Here is a 16,438-nt window from a genome sequence, read left to right on the forward strand (position 1 = left end):
CCACACACGTGCCAGGCAATGACCATCTCCAATAAAAGGAAATCTAACCATCTCCCCTTGACATTCAATAGAATTACCATCGCTGACTCCCTATTATCAACATTCAGGGGTTACTATTGAGCTGAAACATAACTGGACCAGCCATATAAATACTGTGGCTACAAGAACTGGTCAGAAACTAACAATTCTGCAGCCAGTATCTCACATCCTGACTCCCCAAATCATAGCACAATTCAGAAGTGTGATGGAATCCTGTCTGGATGGGTGCTGCTCCAACAACACTCAGGAATCCAACACCATCCAGGACAAAAGCAGCCTGTTTGAATGACACCCCATCCATCACCTTAAACATTCACTCTCTCCAGCTGTGATGAACAGTGACAGCCGTGTGTACCACCTACAAGATACACTGCAGCAACTCACCAAGGCCCCTTCCACAGCACCTTCCAAACCCACAGCCACTTCCATCCAACAGGAACAGGGCAGCAAACAGGAACACCACACGTTCCCTTCCTAGTTACTCATCATCCTGATTTGAAAATATATCACCGTTCCTTCATTGTCGCTGGGTCAAAATACTGGAACTCCCTCCCTAACAGCACTATGGGTGTACCTACAGGGGGTTAAGAAGGCAGCTTAGCACGATTAGCACTGGGCTACTCATTCTGACTCTACCAGCACATGCTCACCCCAGGAACAGATTTTAAAAAGCTGGATTGTTGAGCCAATTTGGTGTAAAGGGCGCCAGTATAAAACAAATAGGTTCAGGACTAGGCCACTCAGCCCCTCGGGATTACTCTCCTGGCTGATCTTCAATTTCTACTCCATCTTTCTGCACTATCCCCATATCCCCACGTTCCATTCATGTCCAAAAATCTATCCATCTCCGTGGTGATTATATGGAATGAAGAAGCATCCACAAGCCGCTGGGGTAGAGAATTCCAAAGATTCACAGGCCTCTGAATGAAGACATTTCCCCTCATCTCAGTCCAGCATGTGTTTACACACCAAGTCTGCAACTTCCATTCGTAAATCCTCGTGCTGCCTCTCTAACGCTTTGAGGTCCCAATGAAATGGTAATGAGTCACTCACAGGGCAGCTTTCTCACTGTGTGTTGTTAGTGTATGGACCAGAAACCACAAAGAATTTTAAAAGTTTAAAGTTTATTCATTATTGTCACAGGTAGGCTTATATTAACACTGCAATGAAGTTACTGTGAAGATCTCCTAGTCACCACACTCAGGTGCCTGTTTGGGTACACTGAGGGAGGATTTAGCATGAACAATGCACCCTAACCAGGACATCTTTGGACTGGGGAGGAAACCGGAGCACCCGGAGGAAACCCATGCAGACACGGGGAGAACGTGCAGACTCCACATAGACAGTAAGCCAAGCCAGGAATTGAACCCAGGTCCCTGGCGCTGTGAGGCAGCAGTGTTAACACTGTGCCATCCAACTATGAAGCCCAACTAAACCTGACAGTTATTCTATTTTGGTATTAGTGTGAGGGTAAGGTGCTTCACTCCAGGTGTGATTGTATTAACACACTTGGGCGCTTTTATCAAAACAAACTTTATTTAACAATACAGATTAACTATAAGAAATGAATTAGTTTAATTTACCAATTGAAATACTTAAATATGACAAGATACAATTCTTAACTGCTGATCTATCTCCATTAATTTCAATTCAAGCAATATTCCTCTTATAGATTTAAATTCCTCTTCAAAATCAGTTGGCAACACACAGAAAGTCTGACTGGAAAGGAACATAGTTTATCTACAGAATGCAAAGTAAAACCACTATTGTGGTGTCCCTGCCTGGGACAGTTCAGCAGGCCCAGTCCAAGGCCTGCCTTATAAAAGGCTCAGCTAATGAGTTTCATCTGGGCAGGCCACTCTGAGCCCAACAGAGAGATCAATCAGTGATTCCTCATGGGGGTTTCCCCCTCCCCATTTACTCAGTCCAGGAGTATCCCCTCACTCCCATAACAATGGGGCCTTCTCCATCTCCCCCCCCATGGCCAATTCTCCATCGCTTGTAGGGTCTGATTGGGGGAGGTGGGGGTGGGGTGGGGGTGTAATGGACTGGTGAATGCCTCTTCCACAAAGAACATATAGGGGGCTCGGCCTTGGTGGTGACCTCTGACTGGGTGTCCCCACAGCCTCTGTCTCCATGACTCAGATGACTGGCTCTTGAGGTTTTAAAGGTCGGATTCCCCTGTCCTCAGGCCAGTGTGAAGATGCCAAAGATGTCACATCCATAGAACCTATTGCCTCTGTGAAGGGTTCGCTTGGTGGAGTTTATTTGTGCTTCTTTAAGGTCTTCTACCTGGTTTGTACTTTGTAAGACACTCGCCTTGTTTTCTCAGCAATTCCCAGGATTCAGGGAGAGCTACCACTGACCTTCCTCATGTGGACTGTATCTCCCGGGAGTCTCGATGGCCTCTTGTCTGGGCTTCTTGTTTTAACTCAAAATTCAGGCCAAATTTGGGAATCTCAGGTTAAGCCTGGTCTGAAGGTGTCGGCTCAGCAATAGCTCCACCAGGGCTGTTCTCATCGTTATATGCAGCGTAGACTGATCATTAAAAAGGAAACTGTGTGAGCTTTGTTTTTAGAGCCTGTAGTTTGATTCTTTATGCCACTGGAGAATGTCTGGACCTGTGCGTGGGAGGGTGTGTGGGAGGGTGGGTGTGTGGGAGGGTGGGAGTGTGGGTGTGTGGGAGGGTGAGAGGGTGGGTGTGGGTGGGTGAGAGGGTGGGTGTGTGTGTGTGTGTGTGTGGGAGGGTGGGTGTGTGTGTGTGTGTGTGGGTGGGAGGGTGGGTGTGTGTGGGTGGGAGGGTGGGTGTGTGGGTGGGTGAGAGGGTGGGTGTGTGTGTGGGTGTGTGTGGGTGTGTGTGGGTGGGAGGGTGGGTGTGTGTGGGTGGGAGGGTGGGTGTGTGGGTGTGTGGGAGGGTGTGTGGTGTGTGTGTGGGAGGGTGTGTGGGAGGGTGGGTGTGTGGGTGTGTGGGTGGGAGGGTGTGTGGGTGTGTGTGTGGGAGGGTGTGTGGGTTTGTGGGAGGGTGGGTGTGTGGGTGTGTGGGTGGGTGTGTGTGTGGGTGGGAGGGTGTGTGGGTGGGAGGGTTTGTGGGAGGGTGTGTGGGTGTGTGTGTGGGAGGGTGGGTGTGTGGGTGTGTGTGGGTGGGAGGGTGTGTGGGTGGGAGGGTGTGTGGGAGGGTGTGTGGGTGTGTGTGTGGGAGGGTGGGTGTGTGGGTGTGTGTGGGTGGGAGGGTGTGTGGGAGGGTGTGTGGGAGGGTGGGTGTGTGGGTGGGAGGGTGCTGGGAGGACCTGCCTTGCTCCACTCACACTCATAAAGGTCTGAAACTTCCCGATGATAAACTGTTGTCTGTCACGAGAATCTCGTGTATACTGTAGATACTGAAAGGTTACTGGAGTTTCTCTATGGTATTCTAAGAGATCTCCAAGCCACCCAGTACACGGTCATTCATTCTGAACTGGTGTCAATGAGAATTAAAAACATGGCGCTCAGAAATGGCCCTGTGAAATCTGCATGTACTCACCCCCTGGGTCTCTCCGGCCATTCCCACCAAGGCTGCTGACGGATCTTCTGGTTTTCCTGGAAAGTTTTGCACCACTTGACCAGGTTTTGATATCAGAGTCTCTGCCAGGCAGCCAGACACCGCTCCTTGCGAGCATTTCCATCTTAGATGTTTCTGGGTGGCCATTGTGCAACTGGCCTGGACATGGGACAACAACCCAGGCTCCCCACAAGGTGATGCCATCTGCTATTCCCAACTCCTGATATTCAGAGAGGTTTTAAATCCTGTATAGGATGCCCTTGTGGTCCAGCATTTAGATGTGATGTATTTTCGCCAATGTAGTGCCCTTTTGGGTCCAAGCCTGGATTTGTTTGTGTATACTGGCAGAGTGTCCGTGAAGCCCGGAGTCATGATGACTTTATCCCTGTGTGGAGGAGAAGGTAGGCTGGTAGCGGCAGGTGGATCAAGGCAGCTGCATTGCCTACATGTCTCCCGGGATGGTATTCGGAGATATGTTCACAGACACCCATAGCAGAGCCCAGCACTGAACCTGAGCTGATGCGATGGGAGGAATCAACTTGTCTTCCTTGAAGAGGTTAGTGATTATGTTATGATGGTGAAATGCTAACTGTAGACTGACTGGTGGAATTCTTTCACTGCAAACACTGTGACCAAACATTCTTTTTCAATCTGGGTCAACATCCCCTCTACCTCCACCAGTGCGATAATACCGCTCCTATCCCACAGAGGGAGGTTACAATGAATGGTCTCAGGGGTCATAGTGGGTTAATATATTATTTCTCTCGTGGCATTTGCTGTAACCGTTTCTGGTTTTTTTACAGTACATAGAACATAGAACATAGAACATTACAGCGCAGAACAGGCCCTTCGGCCCACGATGTTGCGCCGACCAGTTACAAAAACAATGACCCACTAGCCTATACCAATCCCTTTTCGTCCATAAACCTATCCAGAGATCTCTTAAACGCCCCCAAACTAGACGCATTTACAACTGCAGCAGGCAGGGCATTCCAATCCCTCACCACCCGCTGGGTAAAGAACCTACCCCTGACATCCGTCCTGTAGCTACCCCCCCTTAATTTAAAGCCATGCCCCCTCGTGCTAGCTTTCTCCATCCGAGGAAAAAGGCTATCACTATCCACCCTATCTAAACCTCTAATCATCTTATATGTTTCAATAAGATACGTGGACAGGTTCACTTATAAACTCAGTACAAATTTTCCAATAGTAATTGATGAGATTGAGGAAAGACTCTAATTCCATTGTGTTCCATGGAGTCAGAGCCAATTTAACCTTCTCTTCAACATCCAACCTTGTCAACTCGACTCCAGGTATGTTACCTCGCTGACCAGGAACACATCTTTTTCCCTTTTTAACCAGACACCAGCATCAAAAAAAAGCTGGAAGACCTTGTCCAGCCTCTCCAAATGTTCCTTTGCAGTGGTTCCTGAGATTAAAACGTCATCCAGATCCACTCACTCTGTGCACCCCGTGAAGGATGTTCTTCAACATCCTTTGAAAAATGGCACAAGCTGAAGACACCCCAAAGGGTCAGCGAGTAAACTCATTCAGTCCTTTGTGAGTATTTATACTTCCTGGGTGACACCTCAGGCTCTAGGTGGTGGATGTACCTGTTCCAGGTAAACTTCCTCCCATTTATAATCTCTCACTCTATCCACATATTCTTCAATTCTTTTCCCTCTCATGCATTTATCAACCTCCCTGAGTTTCTCTATGGTATTGTAAGAGACCACTCCCCGTGGGGGTGAGATCCACATTCTCCCCACTCCCCGTGGGGGTGAGATCCACATTCTCCCCACTCCCCGTGGGGGTGAGATCCACATTCTCCCCACTCCCCGTGGGAGTGAGATCCACATTCTCCCCACTCCCCGTGGGGGTGAGATCCACATTCTCCCCACTCCCCGTGGGGGTGAGATCCACATTCTCCCCACTCCCCGTGGGAGTGAGATCCACATTCTCCCCACTCCCCGTGGGAGTGAGATCCACATTCTCCCCACTCCCCGTGGGAGTGAGATCCACATTCTCCCCACTCCCCGTGGGAGTGAGATCCACATTCTCCCCACTCCCCGTGGGGGTGAGATCCACATTCTCCCCATGGGAATGAGATCCTCATTCTCCCCGTGGGAATGAGATCCACATTCTCCCCACTCCCCCTGGGAATGAGATCCACATTCTCCCCACTCCCCCTGGGAATGAGATCCACATTCTCCCCACTCCCCGTGGGAGTGAGATCCACATTCTCCCCACTCCCCGTGGGAGTGAGATCCACATTCTCCCCACTCCCCGTGGGGGTGAGATCCACATTCTCCCCACTCCCCGTGGGAGTGAGATCCACATTCTCCCCACTCCCCGTGGGGGTGAGATCCACATTCTCCCCACTCCCCGTGGGAGTGAGATCCACATTCTCCCCACTCCCCGTGGGAGTGAGATCCACATTCTCCCCACTCCCCGTGGGGGTGAGATCCACATTCTCCCCACTCCCCGTGGGAGTGAGATCCACATTCTCCCCATGGGAATGAGATCCTCATTCTCCCCGTGGGAATGAGATCCACATTCTCCCCACTCCCCCTGGGAATGAGATCCACATTCTCCCCACTCCCCCTGGGAATGAGATCCACATTCTCCCCACTCCCCCTGGGAATGAGATCCACATTCTCCCCACTCCCCGTGGGAGTGAGATCCACATTCTCCCCACTCCCCGTGTAAATAATTTTCTCCTGAATTCCCTATTGGATTTATTAGTGGTTCTCTGCTATTGGTGGCCCCTAGTTGTAGAAGCATCTTCTCTACATCATTCGTATCAAACCCTTTCATAATGTTAATCACCTCTGTCAGGTAATACCTCAGCTTTGTATTCTGTAGAGAAAGAAGCTCCCCCCCAACCCCCCTGCACCCCCCCAGCCTGTTCCATCTTCCCTGATTGTCATAGTGTCTCAGTTCAAAGAACAAAGAACAACACAGCACGGGAAACAGGCCCTTCGGCCCAACGAGCCCGCGCCGCCGTCCTACTATCTCAGTGTCCTATTCATGATTTTAGTCTACGCCTAACGTGCGAGGATCAGGGAGGTCCAATTTAGGGACAATTTTAGTACCCAATCAATCAGCCTAAAAGCACATCTTTGGGGGATGTGGGAGGAAACCGGAGCACCCGGAGGAAACCCACGCAACCACGGGGAGAACGTGCAAACTCCCACAGACACAGGCCCAAATCCATGTGTCCGCACAGCAACAGAGATAGTCTCTGAGCTGTCATGTTGTGTCTCCAAGCTGGGAAATCCATCCTGTACTTTCTCCAGAGCCTCAATACCCTTTTTCTAACATACTGTTCCAAACCATTTACAATGCTGCAAAATCTATTCTTAGCAAAGTTCAATCCCTTTATGGTCTTATTTACCAGCGTCACATCAAAAAACTAGCACAAAATATTAAAAAGGACAGCAAAAGCCTCTATAAGTATATAAAAGGGAAGGGAGTAGCTAAAGTGAATGTTGGCCCCATAGAGAATGAGTGTGGGGAGTTAATAGTGGGGGACACAGAAATAGAGGAGATAATAAATCAGTATTTTGCCTCAGTTTTCAGAGTGGAGTACACGGGTACCATCCCAATAGTAACAGGTAACGCAGAGGAAATAGAAAGGGAGGAGCTTAGAACACTCATCAATAGGGAAATAATACTGAGAAAACTAATGGGATTGAGGGCAGACAAGTCCCCAGGATGGCCGGTATCCTAGAGTATTAAAGAAAGTGCAGTGGAGATGGTGGATCCATTGGTTATAATATTCCAAAATTCCTTGGAAGTGGAAAAGGTTCCAATGAATTGGAAAAATGCTAATATAACATCCTTATTCAAAAAAGGAGACAGAAGGTCAGAGGCTGTAGACCAGTTAGTTTAACATCTGTCGTTGGGAAGTTGTTAAAATCCATTATTAAGGAAGCAGTATCAGGACATTTGGAAAGTCAAAACGCAGTCCATCAGAGTCAGCATGGTTTTATGAAGGATAAATCTTGTTTGACTAATTTGCTAAAGCTCCACAAAGTTGTAACAAGTAGATAATGGGGATTCGGTAGATGTAATATATCTGGACTTCAGGGAGGTGTTTGATCAGGTGCCATACATAGAAACATAGAAATTAGAAACAGGAGGAGGCCATTCAGCCCTTCAATCCTGCTCCACCACACATTTTCATCATGGCTGATCACCAAATTTAACATTGTGCACCGATTGGTAATGGAATTGAGGCCAAGATGAGATCAGCCATGAGTGTATTGAATGGCGAACCAGGTTCAAGGGGCTGAATGGCCTCTTCCTGCTCCTAGTTCTCATGAACTTACGTTTGTTTTTGTTTATCTATCCCCAGGACCCTCCAATCCTTCGCCACATTCAGAGATTTATTATCCAAGGACTACGCAATCTCCTTTATCTTCTTACCTCACGCTCAAATGGTAGCCGGTAACATCTCAGCTCCAGGGCAGTGAATCTGGGGGTTACCCCAAAGGTGCCCTGTTACCCTGCCCTGGAAGTTCTCGGTAAGGACTGTACAGCAACTGCCCAGGAAGTTCAGACTTCTGGTGGACAATTATCCTGCCCTGATCTGAACTGTAAACCTCGGATGGTTTGGACAGTCAGAGAGGAACAGTTACTCAGAAAATCTTTGCGTTAAAACCACTTGTAGTTTCTGGGTAACTATTGTACAGACTGACACTGACCCCCTCACAAGACCCAGAGGAGCTTCCAACTACTCCTGTCTCCTCCCTCCCCACTCTCCAGACCACCCCAACCCTCCATAAGACCCACCCGACTGCCCGCCACCACATACGCCACCTAAACCCTGTGGCACACCCCCCACACCCCCGAGCTCCCCCCATGGGACATCCTGATCCACAAAGGACCCTGCCACAACTACACCCCCCCACCCGACCAGCTAACCCACCACCCCACGCCCCTCCCTCCTAAATCCTACCAACTTACCTTCTAATGATCCTGCTGGTTTCTCCGTGGTTGGACCTTTAAACTTACCCAATAACGTTCGATGTTAGACTCTACAACCCTCGACAGCAGGTTTCAGGAGTTCGCTCGTTGCGCCTCTCAGACCTGGCCTCAGGAATCGGATTTTCCCGGAAGGAACTGGGAGAGGATTCTCCGGTTCTGCACAGGTTCAGGCCCAGATTGACATTCATTTGCTCTCTTCCAACACAAGAGGGAAAACTTGTCCAATCAGAGCCCTAACGCTGCAGAATATCACAGCAGGTCACTCAGGCCCGCTAACCTGTTCTCGCATTCAGAGAGATTCTGGCTGATTGTGATCCTAACATCAAACAGCTCCTTATCCTGGTATCTCCCAGAAACCCACCCGGCCTTCCATCATAAATCACTCTGAGATCCACCATTTCTCTGGGAGACAGTCCCACATTCTTACCACTTTTTGTGTGAAGAAATATTTCCTAAATCCTCCTCAATCGACTACCTCTGATTTTAAAGTTCTCTCTCCTTTCTCTGCCCACCCCTCCCTCCATCACCTTGTTAATTCTACCCCCCTCCTCCCGACCCACCATAAACAAACCTCAACGGCACCAGCAGCAGGAAGAGATTCTCCTGATTCCTCTCACCGCAAAATAACCTCAATCCAACTCATCCTCTAGGGAATAGGAGCCAGCTTCCTGGAATCTCACCTCCCAATCCATTGGATAACACTCTGCTCACCTTCCAAACTCAATCTATTCTTCCGAAGGAGTGAGGCCCAGACTGTACACAGAGTGAGTGAGTGGCTGGATTCTCACCAATGGAGAACGCCATTGAGGCAAAGAGGGAAGAGGTTTCCCGGCATCATCCCTCCCCCGAGGGGTCATTCTCCGGGAGGTGGGATTGGATGAGGGAGACATTGAGACAAATCTAGCGTAAGTGGCAAGTGGCCAATGAGGATCTTGCTGGGAATTTTCCAGCAGGTTTCCAGGCCTCAGTGGGGGTCAAGAAACAGCCCAGTGGTCTGGAGCGGCCGACCACCCCCCCTGGGCTGAGCAGACACCAAACCGCCACCCTCCTCCACCCCCTCCCCTCTACCCCCTCCCAGGCAGCCTCCGAGGCTGCTGTCCATTAGCTGAGGCTGCAGCATCACCCTGTGGAGGACACCCCCCTCCCCCACCACCATCGGCCCCTCCTCCAACCCGTCCCTCCACCATCACCCCTCACTCTTCCCCTCCTCACCACCCAAAACTGCCCCAACCCCCACCCCCACTTCCCTCCCTCCCTCCATCATCACTCCCTCCTCCCCCACCCCCACTATTATGTCCCGACAGACAGAGTATTTCCTGTGTGAAAGGTAGTAACAAAGTTGGAGAGAGGGTCCCTCGATCCTGGGACACTTTCTCTTTCTCTTACCTGAAAAGACTCCTGCTGCTTCTTCCGCGCTGCCAGGCCTCCTATTGGCTCCCCAGCTTCAAGAGCCGCCGCCCACCATCCTTATTTGGACGGTGATCCCCTCCCACCCTCTATACCACCCCCCTCCGATTGGCCAATCTGGGGGGAATCACATGGCAGGGAATGTCCTGTCCCTGGTTTAACCGGGGCTTCGGAAAACTGAAGGAAAACCTCCCTCCCCCCCCCCCCCCCTTTATACACCAGTTAGAAAGGCCATTCTGTCAATTCTCTTGTATTCTGGCTCAGTGACTGTTTTAGTAATTCTAAATCTCATTCAGGTGTCCATTGTTCCTGTCTTTTGAATAACGTTCTGATCTAACCCCGGAACGAAGAATCCGTTGGGAAGACTATTCTCATTTCCCTGTTTTATTGCTCTTTCCTTCTGGCTCCTTCCCAAAATGGATGACCTCACACTTGCCCACGTGGAAATCCGTCTGCCAAAATTTTGTCAACTCACTTAATCCACAAATCCATCCACAAGGATTACTGCACCAACGGCCTTCGTGTCACTTTGTAAACTTTCAGCTCCAAACTATCAAGAATTGGGAGAATGGATCTCCGCCAATGGCAAAACCCTTTCCCCGTGGGGGGATCGGCTGCCATAACGTGGTGAGGGGGAGCAGAGAAATGGCAAAAGGAGCCAGATTTCATCAAAATCTTTACAACCTACCTCCTCAAAATTAGACAATAAAACATCCGAGGCGTCCACAACCCAGAGCTTTGAGCAGGAGGCAAAATGGGCCTGTTTTGGAATAGAGAGAATTAACTCTGAAACTGGAAGAGAAAATGCTGGAAAATCTCAGCGGGTCTGTAAGGAGAGAAAAGAGCTGACGTTTCGAGTCCAGATGACCCTTTGTCAAAGCTTTATCACGTCACCTGGACTCTTTTCTCTCCTTACAGATGCTGCCAGACCTGCTGAGATTTTCCAGCGTTTTCTCCTTTGGTTTCAGGTTCCAGCATCCGCAAGAATTCGCTTTTATCCAGAATCTGAACCACCCAAAATGTTTCACACCAATACTTGTGGGAGTGCGGTTAGTGTTATTTTATCTGTGGAATGTGTCTTACCTTCAGTGCGTTATGTGAGGTCACACTGTGCCTTCTCCTACCCCCCTCATCCAGTTGTATTTCTGAATACAGCTCCTCTTCATCCTCCTCCAGGATATCGGACAAATCCGACCCACGGCTGCTCTCTGTGTGATAGTCATCCACGTGGCTGTAGTGTTGCTGTTAGTACAGAGAGTACGGTTACAAACTAGCCTCTGCATATCCTTACACTGGGAATCATGGAATCCCTCCAGTACAGGAGGAGGCCATTTCGCCCATCGAGTCTGTACCGACCACAGTGCCACCCAGGCCCTATTCCCATAACCCCACATATTTACCCTGCTAGTCCCCCGAAACTAGGGTCAATTTAGCACGGCCAATCAACTAACCTGCTCACCTTTGAATTGTGGGAGGAAACCGGAGCATCCGGAGGAAACCCACGCAGGCATGGGGAGAATGTGCAAACTCCTCACAGGCAGTGACCGAGACTGGAATTGAACTCGGGCCCCTGGCGCTGTGAGGCAGGGTGAACCACTGTGCCACCGCGCCACAGATTACTTAAGGATGATCCTTAAATAATCAGCATTGCCGCATAGGGTAAGAGGACATCACTTGTTATCTCCCTGTAACCCTCCACCTGTTACCAGTACTGGGGCAAGTGTATTGTACCGTTGGGGTGGGCTTCACCTGAACTGTACAGAAGAGGCCCTTTGGCCCATCAAGTCTGCCCTGACCTAACTGCACTGAATGTACACAAAGCCCACTTTCCAACACTTGGCCCATCGCCTTGAATGTTACGACTTTCCAGCCTCCATGACCCTTCCAGGAAGCCCATCTCAGATTCCCCCACCCACTGGCTGAAAACCCTGAGCAGCAATAAACAGAGAGAAGGTTGGATGTTTCGGAATATTCAGGACTTGGTAAGAAAGGAAGGAGAGGCTTTTAACAGGTACAAAAGGAACAAATCAGCAGAGGCCTTAGCTGGGAATAGAAACTGCAGGACAGGAATTAAGAAAGCAATTTGAAGAGTGAAGGTGAGAAAACACTGCTGGGTAAGATTAGGGAGAATCCCAAAATATCTGTAAGTATATCAAAGAAAGAGGATCGAGGGAAAGAATAGGCACCAAAGGGGAAATGTGTGTGTGGAGGTGGAGAACATTGGTAGGGTGTGAGACAATGTTGGAGAAAGGAAAAATAATCCGAGAAGGTTAGAGAAAATTTTAAACCATTAAGCATTTAGGACACTGACAGAACTACCAGCATTGAGCTAAATAACTCTAAATCAGATTATAAACTAACAAGGGAATAGTTTACACACATAGGGATGCAGTAAAAGATTTAAAACGAGTGATTGTGATTTAAACATGTATTTTGGTATTTTAAATGTATTAACCGTATTTTATAAAATATAATTGTACACCTTAGCCAAGAGGACGATCAGACAGAACCACATTCTTAGGAAACAATGAAACCTCAGAATGTGAAAGTTTTTATTAATGAGAATTGCGAGCAGTAAAGTTATCAGAGATGCTAATAAATAGAGTTATTCACCATCCAGATAAGGCAATGCTTTCTCAGGCGTGAGGAGGTGCATGAGTCTGATGTGGCTGGTGACGCGGAGGAAAATGGCAGGAATATTAACTTTGACCTCAGTGTCTGGGACTGTGAAGCAACAGAGGAAGTTGAGTCATCAATAGGGAGGAGCAACTGGGGTCCACCGACCAATGAAATCTCATCATGTGAGAGGGTCAAATGCAATTGGTTAAAGTATGTGACAGGTTTTATTACTGATTTCTGGTATTGAAGATGAAAGTCATGGTGTGGAGATGCCGGCGTTGGACTGGGGTAAACACAGTAAAAAGTCTGACAACACCAGGTTTAAGTCCAACAGGTTTATTTGATAGTAAACTCCAATAAATTGGTTGGACTTAAACCTGGTGTTGTCAGACTTTTTATTGAAGTTGAAAGGCAGGGGAATTTAATAAGAGAAATAAATAACTGATCTATTTTAAACATTGTACATGAGAGTTTATTGCCCACTTTTAAAAACAGATTTTAAAGAAGAGAATGTGCAAGAGAAACAAATTTTTAAAACTTTTTCATTGTTCCTTTTTGGCGCGGCAGCTCCAACAACACAAAAAACTTGATGCCACCCAGAACAAAGCAGCTGGTTTGATTACAACCCCTTCCACTGTCTTCACTGACACACACTGACAGCTGTGTGTACCGTCTACAGGATACACTGCAGCAACTCACCAAGACTCCTTCAACAGCACCTTCCAAACCCACAACCACTACTAGAAGGACAAGGGGAGCAGATACCTGGGAACATCACCATCTACAAGTTCCCCTCCAAACCACTCACCATCCTGACTTGGAAATATATCGGCTGTTCCTTCATTGGGTCAAAATATTGGAATTCCCTCCCTAACAGCACTGTGGGTGTACCTACAGTGTTTGAAGAAGGCAGCTCATCGCCACCTCACCAAGGGGCAGTTAGGGATGGGTAATAAATGCTGGTCCAGCCAGCCACACCCACATTGTAAAGACTGAATTAAAACCAGCTGGAACTCTGTCAGAATCGCGATTACGTAAAATCTTCAACTTTGACAGCAGAAAAGTTTTGAAATCTTTAAACGACAGACAGGAGTATCAGTGGCTGTTCCTAAATTCTCACCTGTCTCCCCAGCTCTGAACCCCTCAGGAAATCGTCCACCGAGCCACCTGGCCTTTTGATGATTTGTCCGTCGTAAACATCTTCCTCATCGTCCGAGTTTTCCTGCTGCAAGGATTGGCTTCTCTCGCTGAAGATACTTCGTTTCTCAGCCTGAAAACAAGCGGTAGATGAGCATCAGAGACGCACGGACAGAGGATCAGGGTGGGATTTACCAGCCCCGCCCGCCATGGGAATCGTAGTCGGGGGGACAGAAAAGTTGGGGGACCGTGCAAAGGTCCGCTGACCTCGGGTGGGAACCTCCAGCCTCGGGGCGAGCGTGGCCGATAAAACCCACCCAATGTCTCAGTTCGATGGCCTTTCGTCCTCAACTCAGTCTCTGTCCCCACAGGTGCTGCCCAACCTGCTGAGTGTTTCCAGCATTTTCTGTTTTTGCATTATTTCAGTAACTGAGCTGACGGTAACACGGGCATTGGATTATTCTCCGAAGCGGAAGAACGGGCAGGGCTGCTGAGAAAAGGCAGGGAAAGTGGCTCGAGTTTTAGCAGAGGTAATTATACAGGCCTGAGGAAAGAGTTGGCCCAAGTAAACCAGATCCAAATAATAAGAACATAAGAAATAGGAGCAGGAGTAGGCCATCTAGCCCTTCGAGCCTGCCCCGCCATTCAATAAGATCATGGCTGATCTGTCGTGTCTCAGTTCCACTTTCCCGCTTTCTCCCCATAACCCTTAATCCCCTCTCTTATCAAAAACCCATCAACCCACGTCTTAAATATATTTAGCGAGGTAGCCTCCACCACTTCAACGGGCAGAGAATTCCAGAGATTCACCACCCTTTGAGTGAAGAAGTTCCTCCTCAACTCCGTTCTAAACCGCCCCCCCTTTATCTTGAGGCTGTGCCCCCTAGTCCTGCTATCCTTTCTGAGTGGGAAGAATCTCTCTACCTCTATCCTATCTATCCCCTTCATTATCTTATACGTCTCTATAAGATCCCCCCTCAACCTTCTAAACTCCAGCAAGTACAGACCCAGTCTATTCAGCCTCTCTTCATAGTCCAACCCCCTCATCTCCGGTATCAGCCTAGTGAACCTCCTTTGCACTCCCTCCAAGGCCAAAATATCTTTGCGCAGGTGCGGCGCCCAAAACTGCACACAGTACTCCAGCTGCGGCCTCACCAATGCCCTATACAGCTGCAGCAAGACCTCCCTACTTTTATATTCAATCCCCCTCGCTATGAAGGCCAGCATCCCATTCGCCTTCCTGACCACCTGCTGCACCTGCAAGCTGGGTTTTTGCGACTCATGCACAAGGACCCCGAGGTCCCTCTGCACCGTCGCCTGCTGCAGTTTTTCGAGGACAGGACATTGAGGAATAATGATGGACGTTAGGGAGATGTTGAATAATTAAATATATTCCTGAGAGGAAGAAGAATTGTAAAAGGAAGAAAAATGTTCCGTGGCTGGACGAGGAAGTGAAAGGGGAATAAACACAAAAACTAGGGGATACCAAACTGCAAAAGGTAGCGGGAAGCTGGAGATTTCAGAAAACTTTAAGGTTCAGCAAAAGGCTGCTAAAAATAGAATCAAAGGAGTTAAAATAAAGAACAAAAGGAAACCAGCAGTAAACATAAACACTGATATCAAAACTTGGACAAGTATATAAAGAGGAAGAGAATAGTAAATGTTGGCCCTTTAAAGGGCAATACAGGTAAGGTAATAATGGGGAACAGAGAGATGGCAGAGGCATTAAACTAATATTTTACTCTATCTGCACAGTAGAGAATAATGAAACATTTCCACAAACTGCAGAGAAACTTGATGCAATAACCATTACTAGGGAGAGGGTATCGAAAAAAAAATAGGATTAAAGGCAGCTAAGTCTCCAAGGCCTGATGGCCTACATGTTAGGGTATTAAAGGATGTGGCAGCAGAGATAGTGAATGCATTGGTTGTAATATTCCAAAATTCCTTGGACTCTGGTAAGGTCCCGGTGCACTGGAAACACGCTAATGTGACACCCCTATTCAAAAAGGGAGAGGCAAAAAGTAGGAAGCTATAGGCCGGTTAGCTTGACCTCTGTGGTGGGGAAGTTGCTGGAATCAAACATTGAGGGGATTAAGGGTAATGGGGAGAAAGCGGGAAAGTGGAACTGAGCCACGACAGATCAGCCATGATCTTATTGAATGGCGGGGCAGACTCGAAGGGCTAGATGGCCGACTCCTGCTCCTATTTCTTATGTTCTTATGTTGAGGAGGAGATGACTGAATATTTGGAAAGACAAAGCACAATCCACCACAGTCACATCGTTTAATGAAGGGAAAGTCATGCTTGACAAACTTGCCTGAGTTCTTGAAGGTATAACCAGCAAGGTGGATAGTGGGGAGCCTGTGGATGTGATATATCTAGACTTCCAGAAGACGTTTGACAAGATGCCCCATAAAAGACTGATCCAGAAGGTAAGATCACAGGGGATGGGGGGTAGAGCACTAGATTGCATTGAGGATTGGCTGACTGACAGAGAGCAGAAGATGATGTGTCCTTGACTGGCTGGAGGAATGTAACTAGCGGGGGTGCTGCAGGGGTTAGTTCTCGGAACTGAACTCTTTATAATCTATGTAAATTATCTGCAAACAGAGACAGGGTGTAACGTAGCAAAATTTGTGGATGAAACTGAAACAGGTGGGAAAGCAGGCAGTGAGGAAGATATAAAGATTCTACAGATGGGTA

At 48.3% G+C, this 16,438-nt stretch overlaps 1 protein-coding gene across 12 annotated transcripts in view; it reads right to left on the reverse strand.

The window, feature by feature from the left end:
* The window catches only part of rimbp2b (RIMS binding protein 2b), a 269,586-nt gene that overhangs the window by 37,145 nt on the left and 216,003 nt on the right, over positions 1-16,438 (reverse strand). For all 12 annotated transcript variants that reach the window (XM_080207973.1, XM_080207968.1, XM_080207976.1 and 9 more), the window contains 2 exons: positions 13,716-13,865; positions 11,060-11,218 (listed from right to left, as the gene is read on the reverse strand). In XM_080207973.1, the coding sequence (XP_080064099.1) occupies positions 11,060-11,218; positions 13,716-13,865 (309 nt within the window). The remainder of the gene's footprint in view (positions 1-11,059; positions 11,219-13,715; positions 13,866-16,438) is intronic.

The sequence above is a fragment of the Carcharhinus amblyrhynchos genome, chromosome 20 (assembly GCF_965287045.1).
Source record: "Carcharhinus amblyrhynchos chromosome 20, sCarAmb.v2.hapA, whole genome shotgun sequence".
Classification (NCBI taxonomy): domain Eukaryota; kingdom Metazoa; phylum Chordata; class Chondrichthyes; order Carcharhiniformes; family Carcharhinidae; genus Carcharhinus; species Carcharhinus amblyrhynchos.